Below are 21,603 nucleotides of genomic sequence, written 5' to 3'. Positions count from 1 at the left end.
CCTCCACCTATTTTCCCACCACCAACAAGCCTGTGAGGTATATTTGGCCTTAGAGAGGGGGGGGGGATTGGCCCAAGTTATCCAGCTGGCTTTCATGTCAAAGGTGGGACTAGAACTCACACTCTCCTGGTTTTTGCCCTGGTGTCTTAACTACTTCACCCTGCCATTATAATGCCTTAGAAAGAGCCACTTTAAGAAAGAGTGGATGTACAGCAGTGTTGGCAAACCTTTTTGACACCATGCCGAAATGGGAGCTCGTGCGCACATACAGGAAACCAGAAGCGCAGCCGCCCGGTGCACATGTGCACGCCAGGAAAATGATCTTCCTGTTTCCGGCTCATGCATGCATACCAGCCAGCTGGTCTTCATACGTGCTTACGTGCTAGAAGCTGGAAGACCAGGTTGCACTGGAAACAGGAAGAACAGCCGCCAGGCGTGCGCAAGCGCACTAACAGCTGCTCTCCCACTTTCCGGCGCTCCTGCACACATGAAGACCAGCTGGCTGGTGCACCAGAACCCGGAAGAGCAATGGGCGACAGCTCAGATGCCCGGAGAGATGGCTCTGTGTGTCACTTCCAGCACGCGTGCCATCTATAGGAAACTCCTTTAGTTAATTGGGTGATCTGTCCACTCTGAATTATTTTTGTATTCTCATGTTCAGGAGAATGTAACTGATAGAAGATTTTCTCCCCAGATTTCTATTGTTAAACAGACTTACTGTACATATTTTAATTTTCTCATGAAGATAATTCAGTTCATCTTTAATTCAAGAAAAGTCCTAAAGCTTTGATATTATACTTGAATAATCTCTTTCCTGAGCAATGGAGCCGCTTTTTAAAGTTCATTCTGAAAATTACCTAGCTGGTCTCATATTCCCAAACTGAGACAAAGATTCATGGGTTTGAACATGTTACACCTTGGAAACAGTTTTCTATAAAAAATATTTTGGAATAAATCCTTGTTCTTCACAAATCCTCTTAGTGTTTCTCAACTTGAACAACTTTAAGATGTGTGGACTTTAGATTGCAGAATTCTTAAAAGAGTTGTGTTGCTGAAGTTGAGAAACACTGCCCTGAATCAAATGTAAATCAAATGTGTTCACATAATGTTCATATTTTTCCTTACAACATGGTTTTATGATACTGGAAGCTGCCCAAAGTAACTTGATAGTGAGATTGGTGGCAATTTAATTTAATTTAATAATTATTTTTGTAAGAACTGACTCATAGGTTTATGGAGGAAAACCTGCCAATTTTAATACAGGAAGATCTGCTTTTATTAATCAAATGTTATACAGTTAATAGTAGTTGAGATACTTAGCCTTACGCAAATATCTACTTAAAATTGGAAACAGATCAAGTTAGTTTATTCTGAATTTGAATTGCAAGTTGTTATCAAATGGTATTAAAGTAGGGGATGCACCCTAAAAACTTGATATCTACCATCTTATAGCTTAGCTTTTCTGACTAAGAATGGGATCAGGTGTGAAATTCTTCCTTCAGTGATGAAAGTTTATGAACACTTTATAGAGATCCATAATCAAACAGTATTGTAACCTACGTATGATCATTCAGAAGGTGTGCAAGTAGTGAGAGAGTAAGGAATTCTGAATCGTGGCAGCAAATTTTACAGGAGAATGTCAGAATACCTGTCTGTGACTGAAGATTTTTAAAAATGTGGGCCACGGCAACAGGACACCTATCATAAATAAATAAATCTACAGTAGAAAGGCTGAAGCCATTCATATATGTGAATGGATGGTCAAAGAAACTGAACTGAACTCAATTGAAATGTAGGACAAGTGAAGTGAATAATTCATGCATGACAGTCAAATAATATCAATTAGTTAAAAGCTTTTAAACAAAAGGAATGGACTAAAATACTTCCAAGAAATGTATGGATTGATCAACAGGTACAGAAATGTTTGCATTGAAACATTACTGCTAAAAGAGATGCCACCAAAGACTGGGTAGAGTTACTACTTAACCAGAATCTCTTATCTCTTAATGGGCCTCAGATGAAGCTTTTGACAACATTGTGTAGATTATACCACTGCATGATTATGGATAGTTCTAAAGAGTTCACAAAACTTTCACCATATTAAGGGTTGCCGGTCCTTAATAGTTGTACAGAATGTTGATTTTTTTTAAAAAAAAACTTGCACTTTTCTGCAGTATGCCGTTATTCATTTTAAACCATTTTTTTTACTTTTACCATGTGTGATTTCCTACCTCTCTTTTTTTGTGTGTATTGAGCTTCTCCAGATCATGCTTCTGTTATCCATCATTTGCCAGCAGCATTTCCTTCAAGTTCAGCTCTTGAACTCTTTCTTTCTCTTTCTAGCAGGTGCCTCAACAATTCCATCACCACCACCACCACCACCACCACCAGCTCCTGGTCCTCCTCCTAACGTGGATGTGCCAACTCCCCCTGAGCTGCAGCCTGTGAACAGCACAAACAGGAGCGCCTTACTCAGTTCCATTCAGAATTTCCAGAAAGCAGCTTTGAAGAAAAGAGAAACCTATGACCACAGTGCTCCCAGAATCAGCTGAAGTTGTTTACAAATCAAATTGGATATATTTTCTATTTCTGTCCTCAGAACCAGTCTTTCCTGTAATCATTTGACCTAGCCACTCTTTGTTTAGTCATTTCAAACTCCCCCCCCCCTAAAGTAATATAATTGAATAACTATGATCAGAGTCTTTGGCTTGTGTTGAAGGGTGAAAAGATCCCATGTAGAGATTTCTTTTTGGTGGAATCTTTCTTGGGATGGATATTATTTCTTCTGATAGAGTGACCATTTAAATTCTGAGGCTTGCTTTTTGAAAAAGGATGAATTATAAACCCTGGCCCATTGATGTTAGCTGTACTGTACTAAGTTACTTCAGCAATGTTGGAAAATATGGCAATGCTGATATATTTTTTTTGTCCTGCAAAACGCAGGTAATCCATGGATTATTCAAAGTTTAGAAGTACAGCTCCCAATGCGACTCAATTTAGAAAGAGGGCATTAAATTATGCCATTAGACTTGAGATTAAATTGGATATCAAGCTTACCTATGCAGGGTTTCCATTAATTCAAATTTAACCTCAATGTATGATTTATTATTGGGCTGGGTGTTTAAAAAAAACCTACATAAGTTTAATGTTTTAGTGAAAAAATGTCATTTTTCTGATTTGTTGAAAATTGCACTTTAAGGATTATTAGTAATCCATTTTTAAAGTCAAGTATGTGTCAGTGTTTGTTCCTATGCAGACAATGTCATTGTGTAGAAGAGTTGATGTAGTCTGAAATATACTCATATTTTTATTAAAATGTCAATAGAATTTCATTGATGTTGGAAGAAAATAAATCTGCTTAATCTTTCAGTAGTATTGCTAAACATGGTAAAGCATAAATGCCTTGAAAATGAGACGTGGTATCAAGAATAGATGTTGGGTATGGTGAATGCCAGCATGCCATCAAAAAAATGGCATGTCACCTTTGACACATGATAGTTTCACCATCACTACTCTAAGCTGAAGATCAGTTTAGATGCATTAGCTGTAATCAAGATCTTTCTCCATATTAGCTTAATGAATATCGGGTTGCTATACTCAGCAAGTGAATTTTCAGATTCTTATGTGGTTTTTGAAGGCCACACAGAAATGGGTTTTTTTCTTGTGCAGCCTCTGAAAATTTCACGAGAATGGGATAGATGCTTTTGTGTGGTTTGGGGCAACTGCATAGCCGTGGAAGAGCATTCTCCAAAATTACTTAAAAAACAGGCCTACCCTTGGCACTGCCACTAAGTGCCACTTTCCAGATTGGCCTAGATTGGGGTGAAGAAATTGTTTTTCTTTTGTTTGGAGAGGTGTGTGTGACATGCCTGAAAAGTCAAGTTAAATATTTTCCAAATTTTTGACATGCCAGCCCCAAAGGTTCACCATCAGTGGCTTAGAGCAGGGATCCCCAACCTATGGGCCATGTTTGCAACTGGGTCATGAAAACGGGCAAGCGCGCACACGCATCCCCACTTACATGAGCAATGGGGGAGCGCATGTACATCCGTGCATGCACGTGCCAATTGCATGAGTGGCAGGTGCACGTGCATTCTGCTTGCACAAATGGAGTTGCGCTCACATGCAAAACCAATCCCTCTTCCTTCTCCTGACTGGCCTGCAAGGCCAGAAATGTTCGGGAACTCTGTCTTAGAGGAAAGAATAGCAGGGGGCATGATTGTGCTCTCTGTGATATAAACGGAGAAAGTAAGAAATACAACACCGACACAATTTAGTTAATATCTTTATTACAAGCTACGTAAGTTACAAAATATCACAAGCTGACTCTTGATATAATAGGCTGCTCATCAGAGCAAACCTGATCTTGTAGGCAATAACAAGACATTTTACCATATAATGAAAGTTCCTAATAATTCATCTCCCTTTGCATTGACTTCTTGAGAGAGAGCGAGAGAGAGACAACATGGTCTGTATCAAACATGGTTTCTATTATTCCTTTTGTAATGCCTTATTCCAATCCACGTGCAATATAAGGTGCAGCTCTGGATACAGTGGCTTGCAGTATGCTCCATAAATAATATTTTTTTAAAAGATAAATTCTCGAACGAAATTTTCACACAAGATCTAGATATTGAGCGTCTTTTTCACAGCAAATATTATGTCCTTTACTTGAGGTATGCAATTTTCCTCTAAGACCTTTGCATAAGGCATTGGCACATCGGCACCTGTGACACGAACCACGGGTGCATCCAGATTGTTGAAAGCAGGACCTGAAATCAGAAGAATGGGTAGAAATTCATCCTCCGAGTTTAAGCTGGCCTGGTATGTCTAAGAAACTGCTTGTGAAAGTTTATAGAACCAAGAATCTGTATCCCCAAATTTAACTTATCATTCCTCTCGGGAAGCAAGAGGCTAGAAAGAGGTACTGTGGGTCACTAGCATAGTTCATGAAAAAAAAACCTAAAGTCATATTTTATTTAGGTTGAGGATATGTCAAGTAGGGGTTTGTAAGTTTGAAGGTTCTATTATCCATTTAGATTTTAATTTATCTCATTATTTTTATAGCAAAATACCTAATACTTCTTCTTCCTCCTATTTTCCCCACAACAACAACCCTGTGATGTGAATTGGGCAGAACTCAGTCTCCCAAGTCCTGGCATGGTGCTTAACCATTAGACCTTCATTGAAAGACTGCACTCTGGATGGCCTTTGCAGTCTAAAGAGAAACTCACTCTAATGAAGGATGAGGGTAACTGAACTTTCATTGGAAGTTGCAAAGAGAACACCAGTGTCCTGATGTTAAGAATAACCACAATAGTATGATGCTTCAAATACCTTCCATAACTCTGGCACAGATTTCAGCTCCCACCCCAAACTGGGGCCAGCCACCTTCTACTGTAACAAGATTATTGGTCTTCATGATGCTAGTTTCAATGGTTTCAATATCCAATGGTCGAATACTACGAAGGTTTATAACCTATGAGAAAGATTTGAGAAATTGACCAGTTATCCGTTCCATTGTAGTCTGGAAAATAAATTGAGATTGTAACTTTTTCTCAGTAAATAGAGAAAATTCACAGAATGGTACTGTTCCACACTTGTGTACTACTGAAGATCATTTTTTTAAAAAACTTTGGAAAATCTTGAAAATTATTCAGCCATGGTAGATAACTGTTCTCCTTCCAAGTATCTACCTTGGCTAGTTGTTAATATGTTACCTGCAAATATGAATGATGGGTAACTGAGATTTTCATCAAAGCTGGTTTCTAAGGCTGCCTCGGTTGCTTGGGGAGGTAGATGCAGCCAAGGAACCAGCAGAACTCTTAACACACTTTAAAGGCAGGAAACAAGTTTCAAAGATATCTTTTTTGTGAATTGTATCCAAACCAAATAATGTGTACCTCACATTCCACTCCATCTTTGGCAAGGACAGCAGCTGCTTCGAGACAGTGGCTAACAGATCTTGAGTGAGACACTAAGGTTATATGGGTTCCTGAAACACAAAATTGATTAAGAGTTGTAACATCAGCATAGATCTGTTCTAAATTCAATTTTTTAAAAGAAAGATTATCCAATAGTCACCGTGTCAACGTTTAAACCCTTGAACTGAAGTTGAACTTATCTCAAAAATGTTTTACTGTTTAAAAATGATACCTAATATTGTCAAAACACTATAAGAGTGTTGTAATTACCAGTAAGTCCTAAGGTTGCAATAGTAATTGGGATCGGGATGGTTTAGCAATGACAACCCTGGTTGCCATCATAATCAGGGAATTTTGAACCATTGTGAGGACTTCACATGACTATGATAGAGGAAGCAGTGGGAATCCTGGCAAGTGGGCATGGCCAGACATTTTGGGTGAATATTACAGTGAGGTAAAAAAAAACAAAAAAAAACCAGGAACGAGAGCAATGTACAACCTGTTGGTTTCCCCACTGACTTTGCTTATGAGAAGCTGGCAGTAAAGGTTGCAAATGGTGATCACATGACTGCAGGGACGCTGCAATGTTTTTTTTAGAAATATTTTATTCTATTATAATTGAACAAAAACACAAAAAAAGAATCATCCTTCATTACATCTTGTAGAATGCGTGTCGATTGGTTACAGATAACTTTCATGCATTTCTTCCACAGCCATTACTTATAGTTCATATTAGATTATACACTTTAAATCAAAAATCTTTGTATATCTTACTATCAATGCATCACAATTCTCATTTGACTACAATTATTTGAACATGTTTTTTACCTCAAATCATTCATACACAACCACATAATGGCATTCATTAGCTATTTCAAAAAATCCTCCAATAACATTACACATTTATGACATCTTTTAAGTAAAAGTCAATTAATAAAGTTTCTAAACCTCCCCCCCCTTTTTTCCAACTCACTGTTTAGAATTTATATCCAAGTTACTTTTGCCAATACAATAGCATGTAAATATTGTTAAACAATGTCCATTTGATGTTTCCTTGTTGTTAGCTCCGGGAGAGGAAAGCTCCGGGAGAGGAAACGCCGAAGGAGACGCCTAGAGCACCTGTGGAGGTCCGATAAATCCGAATCGAACCGAGCACTTTTAACAACTTGCACCAAGGAATACATCAGGGCACTTAGGGCAACAAAAAGATCATATATTGCCTCCTTGGTTGCGTCCGCCGAGTCCCGTCCAGCCGCCCTGTTTAGGATAACCCGTTCCCTCTTAAATAAGAGGGATACGAGGGACCCCTTGCAGGGTAGGGCTGAAGACTACGCCCAGTTCTTGGCGGACAAAGTTGCTCGGTTTCGGTCGGATTTGGACTCCACCTTTGCAGATCCAGCCGAGGCACGAGTGGACGATTTGGTAGACCATCGCTGGGTTGAGTTTCAGGATGTTACCCCTGGGGATGTGGACAAGGCCATGAGGGCTGTGAGTGCCTCCACCTGTGTACTGGACCCGTGTCCCTCCTGGCTGGTTGCTAACAGCAGGGAGGTGACACAGGGCTGGATCCAAGCGGTTATTACCGCCTCGCTTCGGGAGGGGCACTTCCCCGCCGTACTTAAAACGGCGGTGGTGAGACCCCTCCTGAAGAAACCATCTTTGGATCCAGCCGTACTTAACAATTACCGTCCAGTCTCCAACCTCCCCTTTATTGGGAAGGTTGTTGAGAAGGTGGTGGCCTACCAGCTTCAGCGGTCCTTGGAGGAAGCCGATTACCTGGACCCCTTCCAGTCCGGCTTCAGACCTGGTTACAGCACAGAAACCGCTTTGGTCGCATTGACCGATGATCTCTGGAGAGCCAGGGATGGAGGCCACGCCTCCATCTTGGTTCTTCTTGACCTCTCGGCGGCTTTCGATACCATCAACCATGGTATCCTTCTGCGACGACTGCGGGAGGTGGGGGTGGGAGGCACTGTTTTGCAGTGGTTCTCCTCCTACCTCTCGGACAGGTCGCAGTCGGTGTTAGTCGGGGGACAGAGATCGACCACGAGGCCCCTAACATATGGGGTGCCGCAGGGGTCGGTCCTGCCCCCGTACTATTCAACATCTACATGAAACCGCTGGGCGAGATCATTCGGAGGCACGGGATAAGATACCATCAATATGCGGATGATACGCAGCTGTATCTGTCCGCCCCGTACCAACTCAATGAAGCGGTGGACGTGATGAACCAGGGTCTCGAGGCCATCAGGGACTGGATGAGGGCTAACAAGCTTGTACTCAACCCAGAAAAGACCGAGTGGCTGTTGTGTTTCCCTCCCAATAATTTGGTTAGTGTTCCATCGCTCAGGCTGGGGGGCCAAATTTTACACCCCTCAGACAGGGTTCGCAACTTGGGAGTCCTCCTGGACCCACAGCTGACCTTTGATTACCACCTGTCGGCTGTGACCAGGGGGGCATTTGCCCAGGTTCGCCTGGTGCGCCAGTTGCGACCCTACCTGAATCGGGAGGCTCTCACAAGTCACTCGCGCCCTCGTGACCTCTAGGCTGGAATACTGCAACGTGCTCCACATGGGGCTGCCCTTGAAGAGCATCCGGCGGCTTCAGCTAGTCCAGAATGCGGCCGCACGAGTGATTGTGGGTGCACCCCGGTTCGCCCACATAACACCTATCCTCCGCGAGCTGCGCTGGCTACCTGTCGATCTCCGGGTGCGCTTCAAGGTGCTTCTTACCACCTATAAAGCCCTTCATGGTAGTGGATCTGGTTACTTGAGAGACCGCCTTCTGCCAATTACCTCCTCGAGACCTATCAGATCTCATAGATTAGGCCTCCTCCGAGTGCCATCTGCCAGCCAGTGCCGGCTGGCCACTACGTGGAGGAGAGCCTTTTCAGTAGCAGCTCCGACCCTTTGGAACGATCTCCCCGTGGAGATTCGTACCCTCACCACCCTTCAGACCTTCCGCGTAGCCCTTAAGAGCTGGCTATCCCGTCAGGCCTGGGGGTAAAGATTTGATTCGCCCCCACCCGAATGTTGAATGAATGTTGTTATTTTTTTAATTACGTGTTATGTTATATGTTATTATTTGTATCCCCTCCCATATAAGTTGTTAGCCGCCCTGAGTCCCCTCAGGGAAAAGGGCGGCCTATAAATAAACTTATTCATATTCATATTCATATTATTATAATTGGCTAAAAATCATTTACTATTTATGTCCCATCTCCTCTCGTCAGAACCCCCCCCCAAAAAAAACCTTACACCTTTATAACAAGATCTAAATAAAAATTTGTTAATAAAATTTATAGGCCTTTTTCCCAAGTCACAATTTGCTATTTATATCCAAATTTCTTTTACTAGTTTGCCGGTACATGTATATATCATTAAGCTGTATCCATTATAATTTCATTATTGTTATTATAGTTAATTATTTGTTAACAAATAAACATTTAATAACAATCTAAAACAATCTTAAGGTTACTAAATTCCTACTTATTAATCACCAAAATCAACTATTTTTTTATTATCAACTTTCATTGTCAATCTGTATCTTTCCAGTAACAAAACAGTCTTATCTCTCTTGCCAATTGTGGTGTCAGTCTTCTTTTTATCTCCTTTATAAGGTTTTTATAGACTTCTCTCTGCACTTTGTTGCTTGAAGAATCTCTCAGGTAATCTCGTTGCCCACCAGCTGCTACTAAAATTAGCTTGTCTTTGGTTATCAATCTTGCTTCTGAAAAAATTTCTCTTCTTAAGTCCATCATCATTACCATGTTTTTTCTTCTGTATCCTGGAATCTGGGGTGGAGCTTCAATTCGTCGAATTCCCTTTTCCATATTCTCTTCTTTCCACTGTCACCCACATTTGCTCCATTAATAAATTCATCTATTGTCTTATCTTTATCTTCTATATCTTCATTCTCCCCTTTAATTTTTGGGGCTCCAACCCCCTCATCTTTTGCTGTGAGGAAGACTAGTCTTTCCAACTTCTTCTCAATTCTCCCATATCCTTCCAATAGATTTTGAATTCCAGCCAAGATATTTTGGAATTTTAAGGTTTCCCCATCTGAATATTGATACATGTTTCCAAAAAAAGAAGAAATAAAAAAACTAATAGCCACTGCCACTCTAACCTTCCAGGCCTCTTTTATTTTTTATTTTAGATTGACTTGAACACAAGTTCTTTTATCAAAGGATAAGGGTTCTGTCCCCGCCCCTTTCTTTCCCCTGCCAAAATAGTTCTCAAAGGCACCTGTGAAAACAATTCATGCCTTTGACTCTTTATCAGTTTCTGTAAACAAGTTGCAAACCCTTCAGCTACCAAGTCAGTGAAATGAAAGAAGAGAAGAGATATGTTGTTTCAAAAAACCCAGCCTCTGACCTCCGAGTGGCAGTGTGCTACTTTTCACTTTCTAATATTTATCTCTGGTTTATAGGAAACAAAGTTCTTTAGATTTCTTTTAGTGAAATTTAATAACAAGTTATAGGAAGAATTGTTAAAATAAGAAGGAAGGTTTTAATCCAGAAGTCAAAAAATAAAGCAACAAAAAGCAGAAGAAAAAAAATCAATCTGTTCACTTTAAGAGGAAAAATGAGAAACATTGCGAGCACTTCAATCTACAAATAATAGTTACAAAGAAAAAAAAAGCTTTCCAAAGCAATCCAATTAGGGTTAATTTCGCCGTTCAATTCTTTTGCTTAAGGATCTAATTTGACTTTAAAGAAAAATTTATTTGGGCAGTCTTTCGCAAAATAGAAAAAATACCTCACCAGATGGACTCACTTTCTCTTTTCACTTCCTTCCTTCCGGAGCAGTCCCAACTTCATCAGCCTGAGGGCTGCCTGTTTACCGCCGTCTTGAAGTGCTTCCCTTGGGTCGAGCAGGGACTTTGCGATGTCCCTGAGACCAGCAAGGCTTCATCTTCCTGATCACCATCTCTACGGGACGGTTTAGATCTCAATGGACCATCCAGCGGCAAAAGTGTCAATGGTGGAATATCGAGACCGAACATTGTGACATCGCAATGTGGCTCCTCCTTCTCCCTCTGCAACATTTTAAAGCTTGCTCATAAGCCCCCCTTGTTCAGCACCACTGTAATGTTGAATGGTTGCTGAATGAATGGTCGTAACCTGAAGACTACTGGTGCTGTCAAACATAGGAGTTGAAACTCTAACTCAGCAAATTAGAAGAATTTCTACATGTGTGAATAATATTTTAGAATCATCTAGAAATGGAAAAGGGTAAATCAATTTTAAAAAGATCAAGGAATGTTTATGTATACTTCTATCACCAAATTAAGCAAACATGATGGACCAATGGGGAGCATACATAACAATATAGGAGTGAATATACCAGACAAAGCTATTCAACGTAGGGATTAATCATGCACACTCAAAAGTTACCTCTCAAAAATCAAAATCAATGAATGACCAAGGTTTTGGATTGTTTCTATTCTTATTGAGTTTGTAAACATACTTCTACAAGGAATAATGTATGTTTTAAGGATTGAAATAATGGGTGATCATTAGGGGTAGGATGAATTCTGGAAGCTTGCAAACTCAGTTTGTTCTATTTTTCATCCAGGCCTTTTCTTTTTCTCTGTTTCTTTCTAAATTTAGTAACTCTGCAGTCTATCTTCTTTTTGCTTTGGGAATCAGGCAGCATATAAATTCAGTAAGTTTGACGATGCAAAGAAGCCATTTTAAAAAATGCTTGCTCACCTTGCTTTTCTATCTTGGCCTTTCCAATAGGAACAATGAAATCTTTTGAAAGTACTTCCTCAGACATCTCAAACGACACACCATACATTAACTCATTTTCCAACATGACAACTATGAGAAATAAAAAAAAGTGCTTTAATCACAAATTCTTGTGCTCTTCACAGATTACTTTTACAATGAAGACTCTTAAGACACAATAAAGGCCTGCACATTACCAGCTTGATACTTTGGAGTGAAACCTAGTGAAACCTAAAGTACAAAAAAATATCTGATGAAACATAAGTACCAGGAGTTCATGTTAGTTCCAAAAGTCAAAATTCTGCAGTGCGTGTGCATTCATGCAAAGTAACATTCTGGGTATGCCTTTAATATCTAATGTCAGAAATAATCAAATGGGAATCAGGAGTGTATTAGAAGCTCCGGTGTTAAAATATTTCAAGCCTGAAATAATTGATCTGTGCCTCTCTACCATGAAACACCTCCATACATTTTATACCACAAGTGAAACTTGGTTATTTAGTTCACATTAGATTTTTTGTTTTAGTTTTAAAATAGCCAAGTAAACATTGCTACTTTTTCAACTAAACCTATGCAAATAGTGAATTAATTCTGCACAGCATATGAAATGTTAATGCAAAAAATCAAAGCACGCAGTTTTACAGATTATTATTAATCTTTCAGGAGAACAGAACATTCCTGAAACTTTCAGACAATGCTTGCTAAATCCAAAGCCAAAGGGTTATAGCAACTTTCCTGAAATGGTTCCTTTAATACTTATATTCCTTATTGTTAAGGTCCAGCCCCGATTAGAATGTATGCGTGGTGGGAATTTTTAAACTATTCTTTTATTTTGCTTTTCTTTTCTCTTTCTTTGTAAGCCGCCCGGAGTCCTCCGGGATTGGGTGGCCTATAAATTTAATAATAAATAAATAAATAAATAAATAAATAAATAAATGTATATAAAGTGACTTTTTGTGGGGTTTTCCTGATATTTCATCCCTCTACCCATAAAAGTTTGCCTTTGAAAACCATCAGGTCACTTCCAACCATCAAAATTCTAATTATATAATAAAAAAATGCACTAATAGGGCAGTACATTAGTTTAGGCCCACACAAATATAAACTACCTGAATTTGAAAACTTTCCCAAAAGCATGTGATAGTCCAAGACATACTTCCTGCATCTGGAAAATAGGTTGCTATTGCGAAAGTTAACTTGGGCTCCCCCAGCTTGTTGCATCCTGGTTATAAGATGTTGAGATTTTTAATAAACGTGAAAGCTTTCTAATATAAATTCAGCAATTCATACAGACAGTCCTTGTTTAGAGACTGACTTGCTTAGAGACTGTTCAGAGTTATGACCATGATGAAAAAATAACTTTGTAATCAATTCTCGCATTTACAACCTTTGCAGGTCTGTAAAGCAAAGAAAAGCTGAAGTAAGGTTGACAGCACAGTTGTGGTTTCTCTTGGTGACTGCTTTATTTAACAGTCAAATTACTGGTCCCAATTGTGGTTGCTAAACAAGGACTGTATTTTAGAGTTCATAAGAAAGTACAGAAAATGCTTGATGCAGATAAAATATAAGAAGTCAGTGCATTCATATTACATAGTAATTTTTGGGATTGGTTTACCTGGGTTATCATCCCTGATTGATGCTTTAAGGAGACCTTTTGCATCCTCTGCACTCCACGGGCTAACTACTTTCAGTCCAGGGCAATGCCCATACCAGGCTGCAAAACACTGTGAATGCTGGGCTCCTACTCCTGCTGAGGCACCATTGGGACCCCTGAAGACAATAGGGACGGACACCAACCCAGAAGACATATAGTAGGTTTTAGCTGCCGAGTTTATAATATGATCAATAGCTTGCATGGAGAAATTGAAGGTCATGAATTCACAAACAGGTCGCAAGCCAGCCTAGTAAAACAAACCAAATGGATTAATATTGAGATACAAACTCGCACAGTCTATTGCTGCTTAATCCTTCCATATCGTCCTCTATTCATTTCCTATATCTAACTGGAACTGCCGGGCCCTTGAATACAAAACTGTAGTGCCTGTTCTTTTTAAAGAATAGTTTCTTTAAAAATCTTGTTTCTTTTAATGAATCAGGTCGGTGGGTATGTAAACAAAAACTAAGGTATTTTTAAAGGTACTTAAAATACTTTATAACATATGGGAGCTACATACCATGGCAGCACCAACAGCAATTCCAGTAAATCCCATCTAGGGAAGGAAAACAAGCAAATAAAAAAATTCACAAACACAGTCCATCACTTTGTGAAATAAGATTTACAGATACCAATGAACTCACTTGCAAGCCAATTTGTTTAAAGATAAAATAAAAAGATTAAAAGTATTTTCTGAATTCATACCTCTGATATAGGAGTATCTATTATCCTTTTATCTCCATATTTCTTCCAAAGTCCCCTGCTAATCTGTAGATTTGAAAAAGGAGGTCAAACTGCTGCTAAAACAATATCCTTTTAAATAATTATACTAATACTTATACTAGAATGCTTTGATAGACCTTACCTTGTATGCACCATCATACTGCGCGACCTCCTCTCCGAGCAAGAAAACTTTCTCATCCCTCTCTATCTCCTCATCTAAGGCCTGGTTTAAAGCATCACGGACAGTGACCTGTGATGATAAGATATCTAAGTCAAAATCCATAAACTGTTACTTCTAGTAGTTACTGTCCCATGAGAGGAAGGAATACTGCAATATTTTAACTGGAATTTGGATTACAGTTTTGATAGTTAAGAGCAAGTATTTTACACCAATCTGACATCCTACCAAAGGATTAGAAAGAACAATGTACTGAACAGATGAAGGGTATCTGTCTCAGTTCTGTACAGGGGAAAATGAATGGTGCCCATGTTTGAGAAATACTATTTTCCTACATTGGCACTTACAAAGGGGAAAAGACTATGTGACTACTATAGAACTTTCTGAATTATTCTGTACTACAGTTAGTCCTCAACTTACTTGAGCCCGAAATTATGTTTGTACGTTACGGCGGTAATTAAGCAGGTCACCACATGATTGCCCGATTTAATTATCATTTTTGCAGCAGTTGTTAAGCAAACTCATTTTACTCAATGGGCATTTTTACCAGAAACTGGAAGTAAACGCCAGAAACAGGAAAAGATTGCAAAAAACCAGTCACATGACCACAGGATACTGCAAATGGTTGTATAGGCACCCAAAATGCGATCACATGTGACACGGGGGGCGGAGATGTGTGCAGTAATCAGAACTCTGAAACTGGGTCATAAGTAGCTTTGGAGAGGTTGATCATAACCTTAAGCAAGTACTATCTGTATTTTTAATGTATCTTGGCATTCTTTTGTGCATTTTCATGTTAAGTCCTGATTGCTATTATTGATTCAATAAATCACAGCTCTTTTACACATTAAACTTAGGTAAAATAATGGCTTACAAATCACAATATCTGGATTCAAAAAATGTGTTAACTTAAGACTAAGCAAATCACATTTTGATCCAGCATGATCATGAATAATTTTCTCCTGGACTGGGGCATTAATAGCACATATTCTCTGAATAGTAAGAGCACTCAAGACACTCTCTAGATGTTCCTCAAGCTTTTTACTCTTAAATATTTGTTTAAGTCTCAAGGAACCTCTTCAAAAATATAAAAACTTTGCAATACAATTCACTTCTAACCTACACAATGCACCTTTTACAATGTTTATAACAACAGCAAAATGGCAAGCCAGCAGCTAGGTCTCAGTGTGTAAACATTTCCACTACTATAAGCACTAAAACTATGGTATGCAAAGTTTAAAAGTTTTTAATCACAATCTCAGAATACACATTACACTGAGGTTAAACTAGTATTTCTCCCATGTTACTGTCTAGTGATGGTCCTAGAAATAAGACTGCAGTAACAACCTGCTTTTAATTTACAACTGCTGGGCTGCTCCACAAATAATCAGTGGTGTCAAAAACCTGAAAAATCCAGAAGGATCATTATGCTAGCATTCCTAACCAATGCTATTTCCATGTAACTTCTATGTTTAAAGATAGATTGGATGGATATAAATAGGATTAGGTAGCAACCACTCACTAAACAACCATGTTGCAGAAAATATGAAGGGTCCTTGGTGCTTCTGAGCTTGTTTTCTTGCAGACATTTTATTACCCAAACTAGGTAAACATTATCATTGCTAGTAAGGAATGCAGCTTGCTGTCAATTTAGATTCCAGTTGCTTGCCTGTTAGCGTTGGTGGGGATGGTCTAAAAATTGTTCAGTTGGGCTGTTTGCTGTTGGCTTCTTTGTCAGTTTCTTTAATAAACTAAAGCCCTTCAAAACATCCTAAACCAGTGGTAGTCAACCTGGTCCCTACCGCCCACTTGTGGGCATTCCAGCTTTCATGGTGGGCGGTAGGGGTTTGCTGTAACTCTGCTTTATAAATTTTATAAAGTAAAGTTACTTCCCTACTTTATAAATCACCATTACTGTGGAACCGGTGGGTCGCTAGAAAATTTTACTACTAATAGAGATACAAAAGTGGGCGGTAGGTATAAAAAGGTTGACTACCCCTGTCCTAAACAGAAAAAAAGACCCCAAAAAACAGGACTTATCTACAACATACAATGTAAGGACTGCAACAACCACTATGTAGGACAAACAGGCAGAAGACTGGCAGAACGCATCCATGAACACCAACTAGCAGTCAGAAGACATGATGAAAATTCTTTAATTTCACAACATATAGACAAATTTAACCACAGTTTCAATTGGAAAAATGTGATCATCCTGGACTAAGCCAAATCCAAAAATGTCAGAGAATTTCTAACAATTCAGCCATCACTAGATACATAGACATTAACAGCATCTATAGACTATGTAAAAGAGACTATCACCCTGCCAAAAAGGAACAAAAAGACCCAAACACCTCTTCATCAGCAATCAGCACCCAGATCAGCAGAGATTAAATTCAAGGTTAACATCAGACCAGCAATTAGCTATACAATACTCCAATCAAACTGCCAAAGAAGCCAACAGCTAACAGCCCAACCAAATAATCTCTAAAACCACTCCCACCAACCCTGACAGGCAAACTACTAGAATATAAACTAACAGCAAATGGTTCCTGGGGTATCAAACTTGATTTCATTGAGGATTACATCAGGATTGTGTTTGACCTGGGAGAGGTGCATAGCCACCTCGACATCACTCATATCGGGAAGAGGGGGTGTTGTCTGTCCACATCAATATCACTTGTATCGGGAGAGCGGGGTTGTCTGTGGTGGCCCAAGCGTTCTGCCAGAAAAAACAGGCTTCTGAGCTCCGTTTTAGAATGTGATGGCATCTTGCAACCTTCTGCCAGCAAAAACGGAGTCCAGGAGGGCTGCCCGTGGCCCTTGCGAGCTCTGTTGTCAGCTATGACAGCATCCTGCAATCCTCTGCCAGCGAGCTCTGTTTTTGCTGGCAGAGGCACTGTGGGTCGGTCCTTTGCTGTTTCCAGGACGGCCCTGCAGGCCAGAGCTAAACACCCCACAGGATGCATCTGATGGGTCTTGTGTTTGATACTCCTGCCTTACTAGCACTGTTGTTACTTAGTTTGGGTAATGAAATGTTTGCAAGAAAACAAGCAAGCTCAGAGAACACCAAGGACCCCTCATGTCAGCCGTGAGCTACAAATATTTTCCTTTATTAGTGCAGAAAATATTTCCAACGGAATACTTAGCTGATCAAAATCTCAGAGAATAACATTAGTTCCTTCATTTTGATGGATATAACTCCTTTACCTAGAGGCACTAGCCAAATAACTAGATTCTTTTTGAAGGTATTTGATAAATGTTTAGAGAATAGGAAGTTCATAATCATGTCTTTGGTCTGCTAAAACTGAAATAGTTCCTATAACTTTTGTGAATTATTATACCATCTCTACTTGTATTTGCACATCTTGCAATGTCACCAACCTTTTTCTTCAATGAATATTCTAATGATGCATACATTGCTTTAATTTCTCTCTATTTACTTATAATCATTTACTCCATTTTTTCTAGTCAAGTACAACTATATACCTCTTTTCCATATTAACTGCCATGTCCGCTTTCCTTGTAGTATCACACAATCTGAACTTTGCTACAAGTTATTCAGGTTCTTGGCCATTAACATGATTGTCTCCATACAAAAGTACATATGCTTTCACACACCCCAAAACACAACTAGAAAGTCACTAGCATCCCCTGGACATTTATCCATAATATGTACAATAAACAACTCTTTTCAATTCCTATTTGGTACACTTCCTTAAAACTGTTATTTTAATTACCATATAATCTTTCTAAACTAGGTGGTTAGATTGGTTGTATAGGTAGTCCTTGATTAATAATGGCAATTAGGACTGGAATTTCTGTCACTAAGCAACACAGTACATCACAGGACCACACCACTTAGCAGTTACATTACATGTAATGTATATTGGAGGTGGTGACCCTTTGAGAGCTGCATGCAACAAAATTTCATTTAATGCATGCCAATTAGTGTACATTCAAAGTGAAAATACAGTTATTTCTATTCCTATTCCTGTTCTATTTCCATGACATGGAATGCTGCAATGTCCTAACTTAAGGGAGACAACAAGCAACAGTTATAATTGCAAGTACCAGTATGTACAATCAGTGCCCTTCATAAGTTCTAGCAGTCGCTGAACAAGTGGTTGTTAACCAAGAACCACTTATATTAGCGTTTTGGGTGCCAATACCCATTCCTTACAGTTGTATTCTATCAATTATATTGTTTCTAAACTGGAGGATTAAGATTCATGTTAATCATTTTTGATGGCAGTGTCCATTTCAGCTGATTTTGGTTGAACATTTTTGAAGAAATTACACATATCTCTCTTCTCCCGGTACATTTCCAATGTTGCAACACAACAAAATAGGTATTATTAGGTGCCAGATTTAAAGTGGAAAAATATAGAAAGCTAAACTGACCTTGTCTGAAAAATTAAAACACAGCAAATGCTCCTATTCGCTCCTGCTCTCCCTTTAGGTCAAGCAAGTAATGCCCATTTAGGTCACCTCCATCCAGACAAGCATCTTTTCGGCTGTCCCTTAATTTGGGGAGAAATTGACCTTTGCTTCCGTGGATTTTAAAGGTGTTTTAATCTTTCCTTAACAGTTCACACGAGCCCTACTACCTGAACAGCTGCAAGCCCAGACGACCGGAAGCCTCGCTTTGGAGGTGCCGAGAACCGGCCGGCTTCCAACCGCCACACGCACCGGACAAGACCTCGGAGTGGACTCGCCGCCATCTTGAAGCTGCCCTCCACCCGGCGCGCAGCTGTCACGTAATCTTTGCGCAGCCCGCCCAGCCACCCCGCTTTCGCTCTCCACGGTTGCCCAGTAACCCGGCGAGAGAAAGTTTCTCGCGAGGTTGAACCAACGAGAACTGCCCCTGTAGTTGTTGGTTGGTACTTTTTTGCCCCGCTTCCGCCCACAGTTGAGAACGCTGGGATTTCAACGTCAGAGAATATTCTCCAGCTGTAATTCGAGGCGGTCACAGAAAGTTGGCTGGATGAGACAGAGAGAAAAAAATATGTGTTATTATGAAACCTGTCTCGGTTGGGGAACATAGAAAAGAGCCCAATTTTTCAGCCAGATAATTGAAAAAACCTTAACACCTTTTACCCTAATGGAATCAGCTGATATTTCCAATTCAGAGCCCTACGTAAAAATCCCCCTACGTTCCAATTCCAGGGCAGATTTTATGTATTTGAATAGATTTTAAATAGAAAAAGCTTCACAGTTAATAAAGAAGAGATCGGGTAGAAGAAGGTTGAAAAAGCTGTAAACAACTTTAAACTGTAAAACAATGCTATTTAAGGAGGATTTGCATACCTTTCCTCACTCCAAAATAATAAATAAGGCCATAAGGTTGTGTGTGTAGGACTCGAAGAATAAAGCTTTAGAATGGAAGCTCATCTAAGATTATTGAGCCCTCATATCAGAACTCATTTGGATATTTTGTTTTTTCTCCTGGAAAAGACGTTTTCTTTATAGTTACTTTGCAAAAAAAGGAAAAAGTAGAATGGATAGAATACACTTGCTAATCATAGTTTGGAAACGAAACCCATTCTTTGATGTAAGTTCTGTTACAAGTATATGAAAATGCATTATATGCAGCTGGAATTGATACAAAAGGCATCTTTCAGTTCCAACTTAATTGTTTAGCACTGCTACCTTGGGCTTGCAGTATTCACTATGAATAAATGATCTACTCTTTCAATCAGATTTCAGCCAAATATCTTCCCAGGCAATCGAACAAATTAATTCCTCTGTATATTCGTTCTTGCTGCCTTTTTTTTGTATATGGAAACGACAATAGTTTTCTTCCAGTTGTCAGCTATGGCTACAATTTTTTGCGCATGTTAAAAGAAATCCCATAGCCGCGCCATATGCAAGGCACATTTCTGTAATGTTTACACCATCTTACTCTGCATATATATGCTGTGGCTCTTTTCAAATAAATCATTCTTTGCTCTTCAGCTAGATTCTTTGCAGCTTTCTCTTTCTTTGCACATACAATAAGTATCTGTCTTTGATTTTTGAACTAATTAGTCTCTCATATGCAAGGTTTTTTCCTAGCCCACAGGATCTTTCATGTTATCATTGCACCAAGCTCATTTGCGATCCTAAGTTCAGGAATACCTGTATCCATGAGGCCATTACAAGAAATAATATGCTAAATTGGGCCTCATACATATGGAACTATATATGCACACACGTACATTTCCTGAATAACCATAACCTTGTCCAAGTGTACATCTTATGTGTACGAAAGAACCAAGAATGAAGCATTCTGGGAAGCAAAGTTGAACTAAGACCCAATATATCAGTAAGAACTCTTTTTCTTCTGAGTTTGCAAGCTTGTCATGATCTTATAGGTGCATTCAAGTGTGGTTCAGAAAAAAAACTCTCTTAGAATGATGTGTTTAATAGTTCCATAAACCTTAATATATTAACACAAGATTTGACTTAATGGCCAAAGCCAAAATAGTAAGCCTGGAGCCTGAGGAGTGCAGTTAAGCCCATATTGTGGTTCTGTTGATTATGCTCTTTAGTTTTATCTTGGCTGCTATATTCCTTATCTATAGTTTTATTATTTATTAATTAAATTTATAGTTCCTTATTTACAGGACTCCAGCTAGTTCACAAAAACATAAACCAGGAACAATCAAAACGATTAAAACAGAACCATTAAAAACAATTAGAACAATTAAAAATGTAACTTCCCAGTTATATTTTTGTTTTTATTGCCTCTTAGCTGCCTAGAGACATGTTTGACATGGGTGGTGGCCACATTAATCAATCAACTGAGTAAGTCTACACTGTGTGCACAATTAGTAGGCAAATGTGTATTTTGACTGTATCTCATTTTAATGCATATTTTCCACCTCCAAGCTGTATAAACTTGAATGCTTAGTGGATGTAAGCTTATGAGGTGACGTGTATTTGTGTAATGAGGATGTGGCCTAAGGAGAGCAACACCCTGTATATCAAGGTTTGCATAATTATTAGGCAGCTTTTTTTCCTCAGGCAAAATGGGCCAAAAAAAGAGATTTAACTGACTCTGAGAAGTCAAACATTATAAAAATCTTTTAGAGGGATGCAGCACTCTTGAAATTGTTAAGCTAAGAAAATGTTTTGTTGGAAATAGTTAACAGGGTTACAAGAAATGTGTTAGGAAAAAAAGATCCACATTAATTGTCAAAGATTTGAGAAGAATCAAATGTGAAGCTACCAGGAACCCATTATCCTCCAGTGCTGTCATATTCCATAACTGCAACTTACCTGGAGTGCCCAGAAGTACAAGGTATTAATTGCTCAGAGACATGGCCAAGGTAAAGAAAGCTGAAATCCAATCACACAAGACACTTAAGTTGAAAAGGCAAGTCTGGGCCAAGAAATATCTGAAGGC

At 39.2% G+C, this 21,603-nt stretch overlaps 2 protein-coding genes across 10 annotated transcripts in view; one reads left to right on the top strand and one right to left on the bottom strand.

The window, feature by feature from the left end:
* Positions 1-3,372, top strand: part of PXK (PX domain containing serine/threonine kinase like) — a 52,765-nt gene extending 49,393 nt beyond the window's left edge. For 5 of the 9 annotated variants that reach the window (XM_032209938.1, XM_032209937.1, XM_032209934.1 and 2 more), the window contains one exon: positions 2,344-3,372. In XM_032209938.1, coding sequence (XP_032065829.1) covers positions 2,344-2,552 — 209 coding nt within the window. In that variant the 3' untranslated portion in view covers positions 2,553-3,372. The remainder of the gene's footprint in view (positions 1-2,343) is intronic. The other 4 variants (XM_032209941.1, XM_032209940.1, XM_032209936.1 and 1 more) reach the window with 1 other exon arrangement.
* An 897-nt stretch (positions 3,373-4,269) lies between these two features.
* Positions 4,270-18,981, bottom strand: PDHB (pyruvate dehydrogenase E1 subunit beta). Its single transcript, XM_032211749.1, has 9 exons — positions 18,824-18,981; positions 14,178-14,285; positions 14,018-14,080; positions 13,833-13,868; positions 13,274-13,559; positions 11,641-11,751; positions 5,904-5,995; positions 5,338-5,479; positions 4,270-4,772 (listed from the first exon to the last, which is right to left on the bottom strand). The coding sequence occupies exons 1-9, from the start codon at positions 18,935-18,937 to the stop codon at positions 4,627-4,629; spliced, it is 1,098 nt and encodes a 365-aa protein (XP_032067640.1). The 5' UTR covers positions 18,938-18,981; the 3' UTR covers positions 4,270-4,626.
* Between the last annotated feature and the right edge of the window lie 2,622 nt (positions 18,982-21,603).

Source organism: Thamnophis elegans, chromosome 2 (genome assembly GCF_009769535.1).
Source record: "Thamnophis elegans isolate rThaEle1 chromosome 2, rThaEle1.pri, whole genome shotgun sequence".
Classification (NCBI taxonomy): Eukaryota; Metazoa; Chordata; class Lepidosauria; order Squamata; family Colubridae; genus Thamnophis; species Thamnophis elegans.
The sequence above is the reverse complement of the archived record's forward strand: the minus strand, read 5'-3'. Positions and strand labels throughout refer to the sequence as shown.

Bases quoted from the DNA above. Each gene is read 5' to 3' on its own strand.
- PDHB (XM_032211749.1), bottom strand. From the start codon at position 18,937: ATGGCGGCGAGTCCACTCCGAGGTCTTGTCCGGTGCGTGTGGCGGTTG. The intron at 14,286-18,823 runs GTAGTAGGGCTC...TTATCATCACAG, and splicing joins CTGGGCTTGCAGCTGTTCAG to GTCACTGTCCGTGATGCTTT. The intron at 5,996-11,640 runs GTGAGCAAGCAT...TTTGTGTTTCAG, and splicing joins GGCCAAGATAGAAAAGCAAG to GAACCCATATAACCTTAGTG.